The following is a 22,777-nucleotide window of genomic DNA, read 5'->3' on the forward strand; positions in this document are numbered from 1 at the left end:
CATCTGATCAAAATTAGCAAGTATGCAAAGGAATAGGAAAATACAACCCATAATGATGAGAAAAATCAATCAGTCAAAACTGACCCATAAGTGTCAGAAATGTTAGAAAACAATGCATTAAAACAGCTCTTAAAACTATTTCATGTTTACAAAAGCAGAAGATATAAAAATACACTCGAGTTTTTTGCTTCCATACGATCAGTACTATGTGGGAGAATGTATAATAGACATGTATTTATATGGCTAAAATGTAAATATAACAATATTTCTTTCCTCTGTGTATTTTATTTGTTAGACTAAGAATAGTTTTATTTTAGCAAATTAGTGTATTTAGTGGAAGTTCACATTAGGAATGGCCCAACAATTTTATCTGAATGCAAAATATGCCATGTTATTAAATATAACTTGGATAATGTTATTTTGGTGTTAGGAGTTACACTGTTCCATTCATAGTATTGGATAGCAAATACTGTTCTGTCATAATTTATCTTAAATTTGCAATAATTTCTATGTCTTAAAAATATTGATTCTATATGATAGGATTATAAACTTGACCATTCCATATTTTGGACATTAACCTATTATTGGACATACCATTTGCAAGTATCTTCTGCCATTCAGTAGGTGGTCTTTTTGTTCTGTTGATGGGTTCCTTCACTGTTTAAAACCTTTTTATTTTGGTTAGTCTCAATAGTTTGTTTTTTTGTTTTTTGTTTTTTGTTTTTTTTTGCTTTTGTTTCCTTTTCCTTAGACATATCTAGAAAAATATTGCTATGGTCAATGTCAGAGAAGTGACTGCCTGTGTTCTCTTATAGGACTTCTATGGTTTCAGGCCTCACGTTTACGTCTTGAATTCATTTTGAGTTTATTTTTGTGTATGGTGTAAAAAAGTGGTCCAGTTTCATTCTTTTACATGTAGCTGTCCAGTTTTCCCAACATCATTTATTGAAGAGACTGTCTCTTCCCCACTGGATATTCTTGCCTCCTTTGTCATAAATTAACCATAAGAATGTGGGTTTGTTTCTGGGGTCTCTATTCTGTTCCTTTGATCTATGTGCCTATTTTTGTGTCAGTACCATATTGTTTTCATTGCTTCAGCTTAGCAGTACATCTTGAAATCTGGAATTGTGGTACCCCCAGCTTTGGTCTTTCTCAGGATTGCTTTGGCTGTTCAGGGTCTTCTGTGGTTCCATACACATTTTAGTATTATTTGCTCTAGTTCTGTGAAAAATGCTGTTGGTATTTTAATAGGGATTGCATTGAATCTGCAGAATGCTTTGGGTAATACAGACATTTTAACAATATTAATTCTTACAATCCATGAGTGTGGAATATCTTTCCATTATTCTGCGTTATCTTCAACTGCTTTCATCAGTGTTTTATAATTTCCAGAGTATAGGTCTTTCACCTATGCCTTAACCTTTGGTTAAGTTTTTTTTTTTTTTTTTTTTTGAAATTTATTGACAAATTGGTTTCCATACAACACCCAGTGCTCATCCCAAAAGGTGCCCTCCTCAATACCCATCACCCACCCTCTCCTCCCTCCCACCCTTCATCAACCCTCAGTTTGTTCTCAGTTTTTAACAGTCTCTTATGCTTTGGCTGTCTCCTATTCTAACCTCTTTTTTTTTTTCCTTCCCCTCCCCCATGGGTTCCTGTTAAGTTTCTCAGGATCCACATAAGAGTGAAACCATATGGTATCTGTCTTTCTCTGTATGGCTTATTTCACTTAGCATCACACTCTCCAGTTCCATCCACGTTGCTACAAAAGGCCATATTTCATTTTTTCTCATTGCCACGTAATATTCCATTGTGTATATAAACCACAATTTCTTTATCCATTCATCAGTTGATGGACATTTAGGCTCTTTCCATACTTTGGCTATTGTTGAGAGTGCTGCTATGAACATTGGGGTACAAGTGGCCCTATGCATCAGTACTCCTGTATCCCTTGAATAAATTCCGAGCAGTGCTATTGCTGGGTCATAGGGTAGGTCTATTTTTAATTTTCTGAGGAACCTCCACACTGCTTTCCAGAGCGGCTGCACCAATTTGCATTCCCACCAACAGTGCAAGAGGGTTCCCATTTCTCCACATCCTCTCCAGCATCTATAGTCTCCTGATTTGTTCATTTTGGCCACTCTGACTGGCGTGAGGTGGTACCTAAGTGTGGTTTTGATTTGTATTTCCCTGATAAGGAGCGACGCTGAGCATCTTTTCATGTGCCTGTTGGCCATCCGGATGTCTTCTTTAGAGAAGTGTCTATTCATGTTTTCTGCCCATTTCTTCACTGGGTTATTTGTTTTTCGGGTGTGGAGTTTGGTGAGCTCTTTATAGATTTTGGATACTAGCCCTTTGTCCGATATGTCATTTGCGAATATCTTTTCCCATTCCATTGGTTGCCTTTTAGTTTTGTTGGTTGTTTCCTTTGCTGTGCAGAAGCTTTTTATCTTCATAAGGTCCCAGTAATTCACTTTTGCTTTTAATTCCCTTGCCTTTGGGGATGTGTCGAGTAAGAGATTGCTATGGCTGAGGTCAGAGAGGTCTTTTCCTGCTTTCTCCTCCAAGGTTTTGATGGTTTCCTGTCTCACATTTAGGTCCTTTATCCATTTTGAGTTTATTTTTGTGAATGGTGTGAGAAAGTGGTCTAGTTTCAACCTTCTGCATGTTGCTGTCCAGTTCTCCCAGCACCATTTGTTAAAGAGGCTGTCTTTTTTCCATTGGATGTTCTTTCCTGCTTTGTCAAAGATGAGTTGGCCATACGTTTGTGGGTCTAGTTCTGGGGTTTCTATTCTATTCCATTGGTCTATGTGTCTGTTTTGGTGCCAATACCATGCTGTCTTGATGATGACAGCTTTGTAGTAGAGGCTAAAGTCTGGGATTGTGATGCCTCCTGCTTTGGTCTTCTTCTTCAAAATTCCTTTGGTTATTCGGGGCCTTTTGTGGTTCCATATGAATTTTAGGATTGCTTGTTCTAGTTTCGAGAAGAATGCTGGTGCAATTTTGATTGGGATTGCATTGAATGTGTAGATAGCTTTGGGTAGTATTGACATTTTGACAATATTTATTTTTCCAATCCATGAGCAGGGAATGTCTTTCCATTTCTTTAAATCTTCTTCAATTTCCTTCATAAGCTTTCTATAGTTTTCAGCATACAGATCCTTTACATCTTTGGTTAGATTTATTCCTAGGTATTGTATGCTTCTTGGTGCAATTGTGAATGGGATCAGTTTCTTAATTTGTCTTTCTGTTGCTTCATTGTTAGTGTATAAGAATGCAACTGATTTCTGTACATTGATTTTGTATCCTGCAACTTTGCTGAATTCCTGTATCAGTTCTAGCAGACTTTTGGTGGAGTCTATCGGATTTTCCATGTATAATATCATGTCATCTGCAAAAAGCGAAAGCTTGACTTCATCTTTGCCAATTTTGATGCCTTTGATTTCCTTTTGTTGTCTGATTGCTGATGCTAGAACTTCCAGCACTATGTTAAACAGCAGCGGTGAGAGTGGGCATCCTTGTCGTGTTCCTGATCTCAGGGAAAAAGCTCTCAGTTTTTCCCCATTGAGGATGATGTTAGCTGTGGGCTTTTCATAAATGGCTTTTATGATCTTTAAGTATGTTCCTTCTATCCCGACTTTCTCAAGGGTTTTTATTAAGAAAGGGTGCTGGATTTTGTCCAATGCCTTTTCTGCATCGATTGACAGGATCATATGGTTCTTCTCTTTTTTGTTGTTACTGTGATGTATCACGTTGATTGATTTGCGAATGTTGAACCAGCCCTGCATCCCAGGAATGAATCCCACTTGATCATGGTGAATAATTCTTTTTATATGCCGTTGAATTCGATTTGCTAGTATCTTATTGAGAATTTTTGCATCCATATTCATCAGGGATATTGGCCTGTAGTTCTCTTTTTTTACTTGGTCTCTGTCTGGTTTAGGAATCAAAGTAATACTGGCTTCATAGAATGAGTCTGGAAGTTTTCCTTCCCTTTCTATTTCTTGGAATAGCTTGAGAAGGATAGGTATTATCTCTGCTTTAAACGTCTGGTAGAACTCCCCTGGGAAGCCATCTGGTCCTGGACTCTTATTTGTTGGGAGATTTTTGATAACCGATTCAATTTCTTCGCTGGTTATGGGTCTGTTCAAGCTTTCTATTTCCTCCTGATTGAGTTTTGGAAGAGTGTGGGTGTTCAGGAATTTGTCCATTTCTTCCAGGTTGTCCAATTTGTTGGCATATAAGTTTTCATAGTATTCCCTGATAATTGTTTGTATCTCTGAGGGATTGGTTGTAATCATTCCATTTTCATTCATGATTTTATCTATTTGGGTCATCTCCCTTTTCTTTTTGAGAAGCCTGGCTAGAGGTTTGTCAATTTTGTTTATTTTTTCAAAAAACCAACTCTTGGTTTCGTTGATCTGCTCTACAGTTTTTTTAGATTCTATATTGTTTATTTCTGCTCTGATCTTTATTATTTCTCTTCTTCTGCTGGGTTTAGGCTGCCTTTGCTGTTCTGCTTCTAGTTCCTTTAGGTGTGCTGTTAGATTTTGTATTTGGGATTTTTCTTGTTTCTTGAGATAGGCCTAGATTGCAATGTATTTTCCTCTCAGGACTGCCTTTGCTGCGTCCCAAAGCGTTTGGATTGTTGTATTTTCATTTTCGTTTGTTTCCATATATTTTTTTAATTTCTTCTCTAATTGCCTGGTTGACCCACTCATTCGTTAGTAGGGTGTTCTTTAACCTCCATGCTTTTGGAGGTTTTCCAGACTTTTTTCTGTGGTTGATTTCAAGCTTCATAGCATTGTGGTCTGAAAGTAAGCATGGTATAATTTCAATTCTTGTAAACTTATGAAGGGCTGTTTTGTGACCCAGTATATGATCTATCTTGGAGAATGTTCCATGTGCACTCGAGAAGAAAGTATATTCTGTTGCTTTGGGATGCAGAGTTCTAAATATATCTGTCAAGTCCATCTGATCCAATGTCTCATTCAGGGCCCTTGTTTCTTTATTGACCGTGTGTCTAGATGATCTATCCATTTCTGTAAGTGGGGTGTTAAAGTCCCCTGCAATTACCACATTCTTCTCAATAAGGTTGCTTATGTTTATGAGTAATTGTTTTATATATTTGGGGGCTCCGGTATTCGGCGCATAGACATTTATAATTGTTAGCTCTTCCTGTTGGATAGACCCTGTAACTATTATATAATGTCCTTCTTCATCTCTTGTTACAGCCTTTAAAGTCTAGTTTGTCTGATAGAAGTATGGCTACTCCAGCTTTCTTTTGGCTTCCAGTCGCATGATAAATAGTTCTCCATCCCCTCACTCTCAATCTAAAGGTGTCCTCAGGTCTAAAATGAGTCTCTTGTAGACAGCAAATAGATGGGTCTTGTTTTTTTATCCATTCCGATACCCTATGTCTTTTGGTTGGTGCATTTAATCCATTTACATTCAGTGTTATTATAGAAAGATACGGGTTTAGAGTCATTGTGATGTCTGTATGTTTTATGCTTGTAGTGATGTCTCTGGGACTTTGTCTCACAGGGTCCCACTTAGGATCTCTTGTAGGGCTGGTTTAGTGGTGACAAATTCCTTCAGTTTTTGTTTGTTTGGGAAGACCTTTATCTCTCCTTCTATTCTAAATGACAGACTTGCTGGATAAAGGATTCTTGGCTGCATATTTTTTCTGTCTAGCACCCTGAAAATCTCGTGCCAATTCTTTCTGGCCTGCCAAGTTTCAAAAGAGAGATCAGTCACGAGTCTTATAGGTCTCCCTTTATATGTGAGGGCACGTTTACCCCTTGCTGCTTTCAGAATTTTCTCTTTATCCTTGTATTTTGCCAGTTTCACTATGATATGTCGTGCAGAAGATCGATTCAAGTTACGTCTGAAGGGAGTTCTCTGTGCCTCTTGGATTTCAATGCCTTTTTCCTTCCCCAGTTCAGGGAAGTTCTCAGCTATGATTTCTTCAAGTACCCCTTCAGCACCTTTCCCTCTCTCTTCCTCCTCTGGGATACCAATTATGCGTATATTATTTCTTTTTAGTGTATCACTTAGTTCTCTAATTTTCCCCTCATACTCCTGGATTTTTTTATCTCTCTTTTTCTCAGCTTCCTCTTTTTCCATAACTTTATCTTCTAGTTCACCTATTCTCTCCTCTGCCTCTTCAAGCCGAGCTGTGGTGGTTTCCATTTTGTTATGCATTTCGTTTAAAGTGTTTTTCAGCTCCTCGTGACTGTTCCTTAGTCCCTTGATCTCTGTAGCAAGAGATTCTCTGCTGTCCTGTATACTGTTTTCAAGCCCAGCGATTAATTTTATGACTATTATTCTAAATTCACTTTCTGTTATGTTATTTAAGTCCTTTTTGATCAGCTCATTAGCTGTTGTTATTTCCTGGAGATTCTTCTGAGGGGAATTCTTCCGCTTGGTCATTTTGGATAGTCCCTGGCGTGGTGAGGACCTGCAGGGCACTTCCCCTGTGCTGTGGTGTATAACTGGAGTTGGTGGGCGGGGCCGCAGTCAGACCTGATGTCTGCCCCCAGCCCACCGCTGGGGCCACAGTCAGACTGGTGTGTGCCTTCTCTTCCCCTCTCCTAGGGGTGGGATTCACTGTGGGGTGGTGTGGCTCGTCTGGGCTACTTGCACCCTGCCAGGCTTGTGATGCTGGGGATCTGGCGTATTAGCTGGGGTGGGTAGGCAAGGTGCACGGGGGCAGGAGGGGCAGGCTTAGGTCGCTTCTCCTTAGGTGATCCACTTCAGGAGGGGCCCTGTGGCAGCGGGAGGGAGTCAGATCCGCTGCCGGAGGTTTGGCTCCGCAGAAACGCAGAGTTGGGTGTTTGCGTGGAGCGAGCAAGTTCCCTGGCAGGAACTGGTTCTCTTTGGGATTTTGGCTGGGGGATGGGCGGGGGAGATGGCGCTGGAGAGCGCCTTTGTTCCCCACCGAACTGAGCTCTGTTGTCAGAGGGCTCAGCAGCTCTCCCTCCCTTTGTCCTCCAGCCTTCCCGCTTTCCGAGCAGAGCTGTTAACTTATGACCTCCCAGACGCTAAGTCGCGCTTGTTGTGGGAACACAGTCCGTCAGGCCCCTCCGCTTTTGCAAGCCAGACTCGGGGGCTCTGCTTGGCCGGCGAGCCGCCCCTCCGCCCTGGCTCCCTCCCGCCAGTCCGTGGAGCGCGCACCGCCTCGCCGCCTTTCCTACCCTCTTCCGTGGGCCTCTCGTCTGCGTTTGGCTCCGGCGACTCTGTTCTGCTAATCCTCTGGCGGTTTTCTGGGTTATTTAGGCAGGTGTAGATGGAATCTAAGTGATCAGCAAGACGTGCGGTGAGCCCAGCGTCCTCCTAAGCCGCCATCTTGCTATTGTCCCACCTTTGGTTAAGTTTATTCCTGGGTATTTTAGTCTTTTTGGTGCAGTTGTAAATGGTGCTGTTTTTGTAAATTTCTAATTCTGTGACTTCATTGTTAGTGTAAAGAAATGCTACTGATTTCTGTGTATTAATTGTGTATCCATAGTTTGTTCTTTTTTTATTGATGTGGAATATAAATAAATCACAGTTTGTTTAAAAAAATAACCTTTCATCTGAACATAAGTTAAAACTGGTCAGTATTATCCAAATGAGCATAGGACTTCAGGTTAAATACATGTAGGTGATCACTTCAATATTTTAATTTTATGGGTAATGTGCATTTTTAATTCCATGTTTATATAACCCTACTTTGGTAACAATTTATTGGTGGTAGCATAGTATAATTCTGTTGTAACACAATAAAAAGGCATAAAGTGAATTTTTAAACACTTAGGATAAATTCTAGTTGGTGTTGTGGATGCATAAATACTTAAATAATCTATATGTCGTTTACCCAATCTTTTATAGGTTGTTTATAAAATATGGAAAAATAGATAATATTTTATTTTTCAGAGAAGAAACCAAAGATGTCCTTGATGATATTATGTACATTTGACTATGCCTCTAGACTTTATGAACACCCTGTGCTCATCTTTAAATGGCAAATGAATTGCTTCTCAGCCATTTAGCTAAGATCAAGTGTAGTATCTGTTCTTATCAGCTTACATTGTAAATGAGAAGACTATGTTTTATTGTAATAAATTACTAGACTTCTACATTGTCATGAAGCATTTATATCATAATGCAGTTTGTCTTATGGTGTAATGCATTTTTCCATGTAAAATATATTTTAATTGTGAATCATATCATTGAGCAAGGATTTAGCAACAATTATAAGAATGATCAATCATTTATGATCAAGAAAGCATCTTTAATAATCTAAAATAGGGAAGTCATGGCCCAATGATTAATTATGGAAATTTTGCCAGGAAGAAGATTTTAGTGATCTTCTAGCACAACTCATTTATCTTATAGATAAGGAAACTGAGGCTCAGATAAATTTGGCATCTTTCCCAGATCAAACAAATGAAGCATAGCAGAGCTGGGCCTAGAGCTCTGTTCTCTGTATTATTTTTCTGTTGTTGCATAACAAATCACCAAGAGCTTAGTGATTTAAAACAATAGTCATTTATTAATTCATAGCTCTGTGAATCAGAATCCCAGGTGACTGGACTGGTTTCTGTGCTTAGGTATCACAAGGCCAAAATCAAGGTTCTAGCCAGGGTGAACTCCTGCCTGGAGGTGATGGGAAAGACTCCACTTCCAAACCCATTCACCAAGTTGGCAGAATTCAGGTTCCAGTTGTTGTGGGACTGAGGTCCCCATTTCCTGGCTAACTGATGGCTGGAGTTCACTGTCAGCAGCTAGATACATGTCTCTGGTCCTTGCACAGTCTCACTCCATCATCAAAGCCAACAATGGTATGTCATTTCCTTTTCACAGTTCACATTTTTTACCTTCTCTTCTACAACCAGTCAGGGAAAGGTTTCTACTTTTAATGACTTATGAGATTAGATCAGGCCCACCTGGATAATGCCTTTTATTTTATTTTATTTTGTTTTATTTTTATTTTTTTGATGTTTATTTTTGAGAGAGAGAGAATCAGAGAGTGAGCAGGGGAGGGGCAGAGAGAGAGGGAGACACAGAATCCCGAGCAGGCTCCAGGCTCCAAGCTGTCAGCACAGGGCCTGACACGGGGCTGAAACCCACAGACCACAAGATCATGACCTGAGACAAAGCTGGACAACCTACTGAGCCACCCAGGTGCCCCTATGCCTTTATTTTACATTCAGCTGTGCATATAACATAATCAGAGGAGTGACATTTCCTCATATTCACAGGTTCCATGGATCTTTGTGGGAAACTCTGCCTGGTATATTCCTGAATTTACTGTGATTTTCTCTGTATTATACCATGCAGCCTCATACTAAGAGATCTATAATATAAATATAGATTAAAAGCTTACATTTATGTATAAAAAGCTTATCTATGTATCACGTAAATATAACATTGATATTCATGTGGCTCATTCTATCACTTTACAAGATCTCTGTCCATTTTCTATCTTTTTCTGAACACCTTTATCTAAAATTGTGCCTTCTTCATTTCACTCTTATTCCCCTTATCCTGTTTGACTTTTCTTACCCTGCTTCATCTTTCTTATCTCTAGAATGTCAGTTCAGTGCAGGCAAGCTCCATGTTTGTTTTGTCTACTGTTATTCTCTCTGTGTTTACAACAGTGCAGGCCCATGCCCTGTTATTTAAATATTTATTGGAAATATTATGGCAAATGTTAATATTCATAGGTTGGCTATAATGACTTGTTTAATTTTTATTAACTGGTTCCAGATGGAAAAAAAAATTACTATGCTCAAATAGGGTTCCAGGGAAGTCTTAAGTGAAGAAATCGCACATAGGAGGCATCTGGTAGACATAATTTGAGCTTTGAAATTGGCATCTGTGAAATGGAATTCTCTCTCTCCTTTGAGCTTACTTAGAAAACTAACTTCTAGCAGTGTCAGATTGCTAGAATGCGCTCCAGTATACTGAGTGTGGGGACTCCTTCCTCTACTCTTGGATTTAGTAGAGGTCAGCTACACAACCAGAAGTAAGAGGGATTATGATTTAGTCAAAAAGAAAAGAGAGATGGTAATTAAAATGCTATTCAATGTACAGAGGGATAATATTTGGAAATTAAAAAACTGTCCTGTCTTTCAAAGTTAAGTTTTAGCTGAGTAAGAGCAACAGAAGAAACAAACTAGGAAACAGATCACTGGTAGCAAAGCCCTTAATTTCAAGTGAGATAAAGAGAATAAAATAATTAATTTTGGAGATTAAACAGAACGTGTCAACCTTTTCAAATGATGATGTAGCCTAAGAATAGTTTATTAAAGAAGAGTGGGAAGGAAAATGAGGACAAGTGATGACTCTAGTAGGAAGCATATAGATGGGTTTATTTATCAAGGTTCATTTAGTTTCAGTTGTTAGGAACTAACATCAAACAATTGTAAGCAAAAACAAATTTTTTTTTTAATTAGTAAGAGAGAAAATGAGGTGGCAATAGTTCATTGACTCATGAAATTGAAAAGACCAAGGTTTTAAGAATGGTTGAATTCAGTGGCTGAAAGTCATCAATAGAACGTTAAACTCTTCTCTCCATTAGTAATCTTAGCTTTCCTCTTCTTGCATTAAATTTAGGTCAACAGCTATCCCTGTGCTAGTCCCAAGCAGCCTCCATATTTTATTCTTCCAGTTTCAAGCTTACTAGAAGGAATTTCTCTTTCCTGGTAACTACAAATAAAATAATCCTAGGTCGTAGTTTAATTGGTATGATTTAGACCATTTACCCATCTATTAACCAATCACTAGAGTCAAGGAAACGGAATATAGTACTTGTCCATGCCTGCGTCAATGCCCACTGCTAGCGCTGAGTACATAGGTGTGGAGTGGGTGGGCATAAATCTGTATAACTATGTGGACCTCTTGGAGAAAAATAGATTCTCCCACTCCTAGAATTGCCAGATTTAGCAGACAAAAATACAGGATTCTCATTTAAATTTGAATTTCAGATAAACACTGAATAAGTTTTTAGTATTAGTTACATCCCATGTGATATTTGGGACATACCTGTATTTTAAAAAGTGTTGTTTATATGGAATTTGAATTTAGCAGAATATACTGTATTTTGTCTGACAACTCTGCCCACACACCGACATTTCAGTGATTTATTCAAGAAACAGTTGGAATGGGCTAGGCAATCCACAATGATGAGCGTCCCCTACCATGGGAGTGAAGGGCTGTACCTTTCATGAGAATGCAGAAGTGATCTCCAGGCAAAAAGGTTGTAATAATAATAAGGGAAATGAAACACAACCTGCATTAATACAAACAAAGATAGAATAAAAGAGCCCACCGGAAGATTGTTACTAGGGAATGTAGGAAGAGGAGGATCTGAAAGGGAGAATTCGGCAATGTGGGTTGCCTGTATGACATCTGTTTCCCTCTCTTGTTTTATTTCAAGGCCTTCTCCCTTGATCTTCAGTGAAGGCCAGCCTTGGGTACAGGGGTTGACTTCTGATTGGACTAAGACTTACGTGGGGTTCTGTTCCTCTTATCTGTGAATGATTTTTACATGGGCATGTGACTCAATTCTGGCCACTGAAGCATATCGTTAAATGTACTGGGCTTCTAGGAAAGATTTTTGCCTACTCAGAAAGATGTGCACGAAGATACAATTTGTTGTATCTGGCTCTGATGCTGGAATTGGTGCTGCGAATTTGAAATAATGGAAGAAGCCAATCTGGAGACAAAGTTTATACACCAAGAATGACTGAATATGAGAAGATGGAAAGTGCCTACTTGATGATCTGTCAATAAACTAACTCAGGAATCCCCTGACCTCTTGTAAGGCCAACAAATATGCTTCCTGATTGCTTAAAACACTTTAAAGTTTTATTTGCAGCTTGAAACATTTTAACTGACATACAGGAGATTCATGCTAAAAGTCACAATTTTTTATGTATTGGAGGTGACTTTTCTGTTTTGTTTGTTTGCTAATGGCCATAAACTAAAATCATGAAAATCTTTTTGTTTTCACTTAAAAGGTAAGATGTTTTCCATTTAAAAAAAAAGGCTGTATGCTCTCCCTTAAAGTAGTCAGTGAAAACAAAAGCAAACATGTACTTTAGAATTAGAACTTATGGGGAAAAGAAATCACGGAAACTAATATTCATTCAGTGGTAATGTCTCTCTCTCCCTTTTTTTAAAAAGCAACAGTTACTTAATGAAACTTCAGAATTGACATCATAAATTGGCATGAATCTAGTTCTTTGAACTGTCATTATGGAATTTCCTAGTTGGTGAAGGATTCAGCTGCTTTTCACAGAAATATTTTATACCTTGGTGGAATGATGCCCCCATATACAGAGATACTGTTAGTGTGTCTTTTTAGGAATTATAAAAATATAACTTTTTAAAAAAGATGTCAATGGGAAAATCACTACTGGATGTTGTAAACAGGTCAACACAATATAATTCCTCTCTGCTTCTGATGTTAACATATGACAGTTGTTGAATTTTATGCCTATTTTTAGCTCTGATCTTAGGATCTCCACCTACTATTGGAAAATCCAGCTTGTAGCATCCCAGTCACTTCATTTTTACAACCGTATTCTGTTCATGAAGAATGTTAAATTTATACATACAGACTCATTCTATGTTTATGGTTACTGTGAAATATTTTCTTCCTCATTTTCTGAAGTAGATGCGCTGTAAAGAAAGCTGGGACATTTTGGTAAAGTGAACCTTAGTTTCTCATCCATTTATTCACATAAAAATTGACTGGCATTCCCAAATGGAGCAGGGAAGCATGAGGAATTTACATGATAAAATTATCATCAGTGTCCTATCTCTTAGGACTAGATTCAGTGACATACAAAAGAAAACTCAAACTTGGCCTAAGCATGATGGAAGGGCTCTCCCCCATGTGTAATAAAGGCTGATGCTAGGCAGTCCAGGGCTGGGATGCCAGCTCCATAGTCGTTGTGGGGTCAGATCTCTTTTTTATAGCTACCCTTTCATACTAAGCACGTGCCTTGAGTGTAGGGCTACTTCATAGAACGCCTGACATCGTGTCTACATTGCAGGAAGCAGGAAGGAATACTGAGTAAAGAACCAAAAGGTCTAATCTATCAAGATGAATCACATTCCTTTGAGGAGCCTTGGGGGAAGCCTTTCATACCAGCCATTTTAAGCCACTGAAGTATAAGCAGTACTTCTGCTTATATCTCATTGAATTATTCTTAGTCACGTGTGGGCCTTTGTGTCAAGAGAGACTACGAGTGACTTTTAGCTGGGTTCATTACCACCTCAAATAAAATTAACATTCTTCTCCCTAAGGAGAAGAGATTGGATAGAGAAGAGATGATTCTATCACAGTCTGACACCGTATGCTTGAGATTACTTTTTAACCCCTAATGTAGTTGTATCAGATTCAGAACTTGATCAGAACTTGTACTTTTCTAATTTTGCCTTTGTCTCCTGACGTATTTTAGACTATAGAATTTCTTTTGGGGTGGGAGTAACTTCACCAATCTACACTTAGATTTCCTGCAAATATGATTAGGTATGTAGATATGCCATATTCCATCCTGAAAATGTCTTAAGCTGAAGTGTTCATAATCAGCAAAACAACCTATATTCTCCTTTATCTGTCTGGTAAATTCAAAATACTGATTTAACACTAATAATCCTATCTTAAAGACTAAAAATAACTATATTTATTTTGCCTTAGTTGGTCACCTATGCATCCCCAAATATTATATACCTTCAGTAACATAGGCTTTGTAGTAAAATTACTTTGTTGAAAGTTCACATATAATAATTGGGAAGGTAGGGAGTACAAAAAGGGGTAAAATCAAAAGGTTCCCAAAATGTTAATTAATTCATATCAATAACTTGAAAGGTAAGTTGCAAAAACGTTTGAAAAAGTGAAACTCACTCACTCTAAGTACTAAGAAGGACTGACTTTGTTATTTCTGGGAAACTTGAGAGGTACTATGAGCATCCCTTTTCTGGAATGAAGCACACTGTACCTACTGCAGGGCCTTATTTATTTATTTATCTTAAAAATGTCCAGTCTTTCCACTGATTCTGTTATCACATCCATCATTATCTGCTGTCCAACTCAGCTACAGCCATTCCAGTCATCTTGGATGCACTTACTTAAGAGGATGCCAACAGGGTGCCACCACAGATCCAATTTGCTACTCCCAATGCAAAATGTAACTATGCTTTCCCTTCCTGAACTTGCCTATTGCCTTCTCTGTGATTCTTCTCACCCCTTTTTGCAGTAAACAGATCTGATGGGTGTTGTGAGTGTGGACATGATTAGCATGATGCTCACCTTTAATTTTTCCTGTTCCTGTATTTCATGGGACACAGAAATAATGGTAGAATTAGACACAGAGGCATCTTAAATTTTGCCAAAGCATGTGTCAGCTTTTAAACTCGGAAGCTTTCTAAAGGTGTAAGCTATTACCCACAGGTATGTTCTGTAGCCTGCCTAGATCTGCTTAAACTAGAGATTGTGTGATTCCAGCCTATATAATGGTTTGTGACTACATGATACAAACTCAGCTCCACTCTGAATATAATCGAGTACGACTTTGTGGTTCCCAGAGTTGACACCTACGGACGTGCCAACTGGCTCTTTAGCTTCTCAGGGTCTGCTATGCGTGAGTACTCAATAAATAGGCATTGAGTGAAAATCAGCACCATCTATAAGCAGACTGTGTCCAGTTTTGCGTTAGGTTTTTTAATCTACTAAACAAGTTTGTCCCATTGGGGGTCATCCTAATTTACCTGAAAGTAAACATTCTAGATTCTTTTCTCCTTGTACCAACGTTATGCTTTTTGGGAAATATTGTTACCCTTATTCTTTCTAAAGTTATTAGCAGTTCAGATTTCCCTTCACTAATTCTAATTTTTTTTCTGACCTCTATTTAAAAAAACACTATATCTATTTGATTTGTCATATATAAATAAAATGTAGAAAGCTATAAAAGGTGTAGGAGACTTCTCTTAATGGGAAATCACAATCATCATCACGATAGTAGTAACAGTGAATGCTATTTGTTGAGCACTTACGTCTAAGCACTGTACACGGTGCCTTTATTATAATCGTCCCTTCACAGCAACTCTGCAGATTAGGTATTATCCCATTTTACAGATGAGGAAAGTGAGATTTAGAGAGGCTAGGCATCTTAACTAAATTTACATTGCTAGGATATGACACTGCCAGGATTTGGAGCCAGGTATGTCTGATTACAACGCCCATGACAGTTACCTTACAGAGTGGACATGCTGGGAAAATTTCTTGGTGAGTGAAGATATTTCACAGCCTCAGAATTGTCTGTAATTAATGCTGGTGTATGTGGATAAAAAATGCCAGAAATTATTCCCCTGTCTTTCTTTGAAACGTTTGACGGTACTCACTTTAGGAATCATAGAAAGAGCACTGTACACCACAGGGCGGAATAGGGACAGGAGTATTCTTGACCGAATCAAGGCAATGGTTAAAAGAAAAAGGCTTCCTTCTTCCTTTCCAGGTTCCTCATGCAATGGAAAAAGAGATTCTCTTCTCTTACCAGAAAACCACCTATTTAAGGAGGGATTCAAAGGCCAAACCAAAGGTGTATGAGAGCAGAATGAACTGTCTTTCTGAAATAAGTGTTCAGCCTTCTCCATTCATGCATCAGACTTAATGATATGATGACATTGCTACTATATTTGCATTGGACACTGTCACTGGCCGTTCTGCCAAAAAGAGCCATTTTTAGAACTGGGAGCTCGTGTATGAGTTTCCTGTTTGTACACTAGGTATCACAACCTTTCACTTTCTCAAGTGTGTGAAAGGCTTGAGGTTGAATTAGGTAAAGCTGTTTTCAGGTGTAGTCTCTTGCCCTCAATGTGGGTTACAGTGCTTAAAAACAACTTTTGAGGAAAACTTTCTGTTTGATGTGGATGGCGGTGAGAGCTATTTATGTATTGTGGAGTCAGTGTGATTCCCCGATGAGAAGAAAATTCCCAGCTAATGATCTAGCATTTGGGCTTGGGTCAAAGTGAATTACAGTATGGCTTTCAAACCTCAGTAGTCCCTTGCCCATCCTTGCAAGGGAGAGTTCTGGTGTTTCTGTGTGTTTTTTAATAGTGGAAAGGGTGTGAGTAAAATCTGTATTTCTACTACTTCTAATCCCATGTGGCTAGGGCTTGGTCATCAATCTTCCCAGCCAAGAGACACCTTTTTTCTCCCCCCTTCAACCTTACTAAAACCACAAAGGTGGAGAGGAAAATGCCTATTTGTTAATGTCAGACACCGATTCAAATGGCTTACAGGCCCTAGTGAAGCATGAAGTAAGACTCCCATGAGTCAGAACTGGTTCTTTCAAACTTGTTTTTAGGTATGGGGTTGTTATAGGCATCAGGGCAGTTTGTAAAATAAAATCCTTTCCAGCTTATATATATTTGAAGTGGAAATGAATTTTGCTTTCAGTTTCGTACCAGTAGTTTTGGAAAATATCTTTTGTTTTGGCTTCCAAGTGATAAATTTTATTTTTCATTTCACGAAAACATTTTTCTTCACCAAAACTATGGTAATCTGAAAGTAGATAAACAAGATAACTAGAAATTGAGAATGCCTCTCTCATTCTCTTTCTAGATAGATAGATAGATAGATAGATGTATATGGATATTTGTGTGTGTCTCTCTTTCATGTGTGTGTATGAGAGAGAGAGATTTATTTGGAGAATAAAAAAAATAAATAAATAGCTTCAACTGTATTAAATAAAAAAAATGTTTATTCTTTTATTTTTCTTTGGATGTAGGTATTTTCTGATTGACTTCTTAGTTTGGTGTCTCACAGAGTCACATATATAGCTGTTGAAGTGACCTGCTATCTAGATGATGCCCAGTACAAATGTGGAGACCTGTAGTGTCTCCCTAGCATCATTCACTAGAAAACCATCCGCATAAGAAATAAAGTGATATATTGTGACTAATAGTTGTAGCACCAGATGCTCTTGTGTTGCCATGCTCTAATTTGGTTTTTAAGTTAAGGCTACTGGTAAAAAGAGTAATTTAAATTTACATGATACAGGGGCACCTGGGTGGCTCAACTGGTTAGGCTACTGACTTCCGGCCCAGGTCATGATCTCATGGTTCCTGAGTTCGAGCTCCACATCGGGCTCTGTGCTGACAGCTCAGAGCCTGGAGCCTGCTTCCGATTCTGTGTCTCCCTCTCTCTGCACCTCCCCTGCTCATGCTCTGTCTCTCTCTGCCTCTCAAAAAATAAATAAATGTTAAAAAAAAAATTTGAATTTACGTGATACAGATTCCATCCCTCCAGCCTAGGATTATAGGGACTTAAAATAATCACTCTAAACTTATCAACACATGATTTTTTCGTTTATCATCTCCATGTATTTAATAACTACTTGACAACTGCTCTGTCTGTATCCCCACTTTCTTTGCTCTGCACTGATGATGCAGCTAGAGGAAGACTAAACTACACCCTCTTCTCGTCTGGAACATTCAGTGTGGCCATGGCGCGTCCTGTACAATAATATTATTTTACCCTCAGTGTTGCTATTCCATGTTGAGTCAGCACAGTCTGTCTGCTCGTATGCATGTGTACGTTCTGTAAAGCAGCATCTTAGTGACTGGAGTATAGTGACCCCCTAGACGATTCCTTTTTTGTAAAAAGCTGTTAGAAGTCCCATTGGGGAAGCTGAAATGCCTGAGTTCCTTTTGTTTCTTAATAGAGTCGGATCTGGAAGGCCTTGACGATGTAGATACTATTTCCAGCAGCATTGAGCAGCAGCTGAAGGAAACAGCGAGGCGCCGCAGACACGCGGGAGAGAACGATTACAACATTGAGGTGCTGCTGGGGGTGGACGACTCTGTGGTCCGCTTCCATGGCAAAGAGCACGTCCAAAACTACCTCCTCACCCTGATGAACATTGTGAGTAGCGACTCCTCTCTGAGGTTTTTTGATCTTTTAATTCACTTCTGTTCTATTCGCGTCTTTTGGCAGCCTATGTGAGGACTCCCACGACCGTGCCCCACATCCCAAATGTGGACATAACTGCATTAGATTCAGATCTTGATCTCTGGATTTAACATACAAGAATGCAAACATGAAGGAAGCATGAAACGAAATTTTCTTTTGGGTAATTGGCTAGTTTTCCATTGTCATCAAGGGGAAATCATAAATTTAAACAGTTATAAGATGGAACTATACCATGAATTGTGATTCTCATTTTGTTTTGAGGATAATCAAAACTCTCATGACTTTGTCCACCTGCCTTGATCTGGGCCACGAAGGATGAAATAGCATCAGTTTGTATCCTAGGTGGGTACTTGTTGCTAGAGCTTTTGAATAAGAGTGGTATTTTTCAACATTATACAAACTGAAGGTAATATATGTACAAGCATGGTCAACCCTTGGCTGCACCACAGTAATAAAGAGCTCTTTAAATTTTTCCTTTATTTCTCCTTTATGAGACTTAATCATAATGCAGAGGAAATTTAGTCCACATCCTAAAACTGGGATTCTCTTTTTCCTTGTGAATTGGCAGAGAGCAATTGAGGAGAAATAGTATATAAACCACCTACTTCTAAGACATAATTGAGATAGTAGTATACTCCATTTTAGATACTTTACCTCCTAGAATTATGAAATACTTATTTTACTGATCTAACAAATTTATTACCTAAGCCTATTCTCTCTTCTTCACTTTTTGGTTTTAATTTAATGTGTTTAGTTATCTATATTGTTTACCTTCTTCTTTCCATGCTTCAGATTCGATTTCAAATTATTATAATGGAGAAGAATAATTATTAATCATTATTTTATTTCTACTAATTTAAGCCTATACGTTAAATATGTTTTTGTTCATTGAGATGCTAGTTTATAAAATATACATATACCATGTGCCTGGTAAGATGGAAAGGCAGTATAAAAATGATTTTTATTTGCTCATTGGCCCTACTTGCTGCTATGAAGACTGAACATCACACAGAAAACAAATTATTAGCTTTGACAATAGATGTGTAGGGAAGATCATTGTTTGTAAATTACATGAATGTCTTCACCTATTAACTTTTTGTAGACTTGCTAAGTGATGAAACTCTGGGCATGCTGTTTAGCCTCTCTGCCTGCTTCAGTCTCTCCATGTACGTAATGAGAAAAATAATGGAACTTACCTCACAAGGCATGCTGAGAGGATTAAATGGGTAAAAATAAGTTGCTGTGCTTCATCTAGTGCTGTGTACACATGCAGAAGGAAACAGTCATGTTTTAGTTTTCCACATGAAATTTACTTCCAAAATTACCTAAAATTTAAAAACCCTAAGAAGATGCTATTCACGTGCCCTGGGCTGCTTTGTCCTACCAGCAGGGATGGCAGCGAGTCATTATAGATTTATTAGGCTCCTTCCTGGTACTCAGAACTATACATGGAGTCATGCAGCAGAGATTTGATATGGTCCTTGTCCTCACAGACCTTATAATTTAGTCAAGAAGCAAAGAGAAAAATACATAGGAACTTTTTTTTTAAGTTAAGCAGTAAAAACATGCTGCTATAAGAGTTATAGGTGCTATAATGCTATAAATGCTGTTAAGACTTTGGAGAAGGCAGCTATGACAACAGTCATCCAAGTGGTCAAGGGTTGAGAGTATTAAATTAGGACTTAGGAGGCAGGGGCTTTCAATCTAGTTCTGCTACCGGTTGGCTCTGTGGCCTTAGGCAAATCACATCTCTGCCTGGGACTTCTTTTCTGTGTTTATAAACTTGAAAAGCTCCATACGATGTTCATTAATTCTGTAATTCATCAGAAGTTGGGAGTTAAACTGGGTCTTTAGAGATTTGTGTTTCTATGGTTGTGGGGTGTGTTTTGTTTCGTTTTTGCTTTGTTTGATTTTGTTTTTCTGAAGGGCCCACAAAAACATAAAAGATTTCTAGGTAGAATCTTTTGACAAGAAAGTAGAAATCGATAAAGCATATTTGTCAGACAGCAATTCTAATTTGAAGGGTGTCAAAGAATAAAACAAAGTACTACATTTTAGGTTTAATAACAGTCAAAAGGGCTGCTTTATTTTTAAGACCATTAGAAAGGTTAGATAATAGACTGAGTCTTTGTCTCAAATCCCAGAATTTGTTCTAAAGTCAATAGTGCATCAGAGAATGGAACTATAGTAGAGACAATAATTTTTAAAATTGAAGAAGTTCATCGCATCTGAAGTCATTGATGTAGGAAGGGGTTTGGCAGAGACAATAATAACACTCCTCCTTTTCTCTTCCCAAGTTCATAACCAGGTGAAAGCTAGACATGGTCATGAGACAGATGGAAAATGGTTTTATTATTGATGTGAGCTGAATTGCACATGACTTAAGTGTATAGCCACAAAGATTTTCCTTATTCTAAATCATTGATTCTCAGCAGAGGGCAGTTTGTCTCAGCCTCTGTCCCCAGGGACATTTGGCAATGTTTAGAGGATGTTAGTTGTCACAAATGGGAGGGGTGGTTGTTAATGCCACTAGCAGAAGAGGCCAGGGATGTTGCTAAACATAAAACACAAGGACAGCCCTACAAAACAAAGACTTATGAATTATCTAATCTAAAATGTCAGTAGTGCTAGAGTTGATAACTCCTGTTCTAAACTAGACAAACTTATAATTCCCATCCTTCTCCAAGTGAATAATTTCAGGTTTCCTTTATAAGAGTCGGCAGACTACTTTAAGCATGACAGACTGAAGACCAAATGTTTTCTTCTCCTTCCCACCCCCCATCGCCCTATTGTAGACTATTAAATCCCAAACAGTGAAATAAACACGCTCATTACCCTGTCTCAAATTGGTCAATTAGATAAGAGTTGGATAATGGTATTATAACAAAACTGCCTTAAGGAAATTTAAGGCAAAGAAAGTTGGTTTTTCCCCCCTAACAATGTTTGAATAGCTCTTACCGCCTAAGTTAACCATGCTTTATGACTTCCCATGGTTGCCTAAAATCATGGTTCACCAAACTTGAGGCCTACGCAGACACACAGGCTTTCTTCATGTCATATAGGTTCATAACAGAAACTGTAGGAGAAAACTGAGCAAAAGAATCTACCTCTTTGCACTGATTTGGGGGAGAAATGTGTCCCGGTGGTAGAGAAAAGAACATGGTTTCTTTTTAACATCGTATGACACCTTTGCCTTATTTGAGTAGTCAGTGAATACATTCTTCCTTTAGTTTACTTGTTAGTCAATTTAGTTTCCATACCAGATCCCAGATGATATTTACTATACAGTTTCTGAACTATTGGAGTACTTTTATGTGTCCAAGTAATTTTCTTCATGATTGTTATTTTAATTTAAACTGACCTCATTTTTTAAGGAGAAGCTTGTGTTTCTTATTTCATAGTTTCTTATCTTTTTTTTTTTTTTTTTAATTTTTTTTTTTTCAACGTTTATTTATTTTTGGGACAGAGAGAGACAGAGCACGAACGGGGGAGGGGCAGAGAGAGAGAGGGAGACACAGAATCGGAAACAGGCTCCAGGCTCTGAGCCATCAGCCCAGAGCCCGACGCGGGGCTCGAACTCACGGACCGCGGGATCGTGACCTGGCTGAAGTCGGACGCTTAACCGACTGCGCCACCCAGGCGCCCCACATAGTTTCTTATCTTAAAAAGGTCCTTGGGTGGCTCAGTCAGTTCAGTGTCCAGCTCGTGATTTCGACTCAGTTCATGATCTCATGGTTTGTGAGATCGAGCCCCCCATCAGGCTCCATACTTGGTGTGGAGCCTACTTGGGATTCTCTCTCTCCTCTCTCTCTGCTCCTCCCCCACTTGTGCGTGTGCACTCTCTCTCTCAAAATAAATAAACATTTAAAAAAAAAGAAGTTCTTAAATTGTTAAATGGTAAGCATCTGTTTACTAAAAGAATGGATAAATGAACAAATGAGTATAAATAACAAAGATTATGAACAATCTTGGGAGGCAGAAATTTGGACTTGAGGCAAGAGGATATAGATGACAAATGAAGGCTTTTAATCTGCTTGATGATATGATAAAAGCACATGAAAAAAGTCAGTTAACATTTCTTGGGTGTCTTTTTTTTCAAGTTTATTTCAAGATGGGAATTATTATTGCCCTTTATCTAGAGGGAATGGACTTTAAAATGTTAATAAAATTGAGATAAATTTTTAAAATTATTTGAGTGTGTCAAACAGTCTCAAATAATGATAGTGGTGCTGGTAGTCATTCAAAGAAGACAGAGTGGAGCTTCCTGGTTGGTGATTACATCAAGGTGCTGGGAAAGCGGTATCCTTGGAAAAGAGCACGGAAGTTCCATACCCTGCCTCCATATGCTGTGCACATCTCCCCACGTCCATTGACCTATGTATCTCTTCCAGTTGACTGCTCCTGAGTTATATGCTTTATTTAAAACTCAGCAGGGGCACCTGGGTGTCTCAGTTGGTTGAACATCCAACTTTGACTCAGGTCACTATCTCGCAGGTCATGAGTTCAAACCGCACATTGGGCTCATTGCTGTCAGCCTGTCAGCGCAGAGCCCGCTTTAGATCCTCTATCCCCCTCTCTGTGCCCCTCCCCTGCTTGTGCTTTCCCCAAAATAAATACATATTTTAAAATAAATACATAAAAATCAGTAAATGTGGGGGTGCCTGATTGGCTCAATTGGTTAAGCGTCCAACTTCGACTCAGGTCATGATCTTATGGTTTGTGATATCGGGCCTTGGATTGGGGTCCCTGCTGTCAGCACAGAGTCTGCTTCAGATCCTTTGACCCCACCCCTGCACCCTCCCCCATGCC

General features: G+C 38.7%; 1 protein-coding gene and 1 pseudogene across 1 annotated transcript in view; both read left to right on the forward strand.

Moving 5' to 3' along the window:
- LOC125164680 (A disintegrin and metalloproteinase with thrombospondin motifs 3) overlaps window positions 1-22,777 on the forward strand; it is a 215,560-nt gene that overhangs the window by 130,650 nt on the left and 62,133 nt on the right. The window contains exon 3 of the mRNA XM_047857529.1: window positions 17,721-17,920. Within this exon, the coding sequence (XP_047713485.1) occupies window positions 17,721-17,920 (200 nt within the window). The remainder of the gene's footprint in view (window positions 1-17,720; window positions 17,921-22,777) is intronic.
- LOC125165104 (uncharacterized) lies at window positions 8,011-8,176 on the forward strand (annotated as a pseudogene).

This window comes from Prionailurus viverrinus, chromosome B1 (assembly GCF_022837055.1).
Source record: "Prionailurus viverrinus isolate Anna chromosome B1, UM_Priviv_1.0, whole genome shotgun sequence".
NCBI lineage: Eukaryota > Metazoa > Chordata > Mammalia > Carnivora > Felidae > Prionailurus > Prionailurus viverrinus.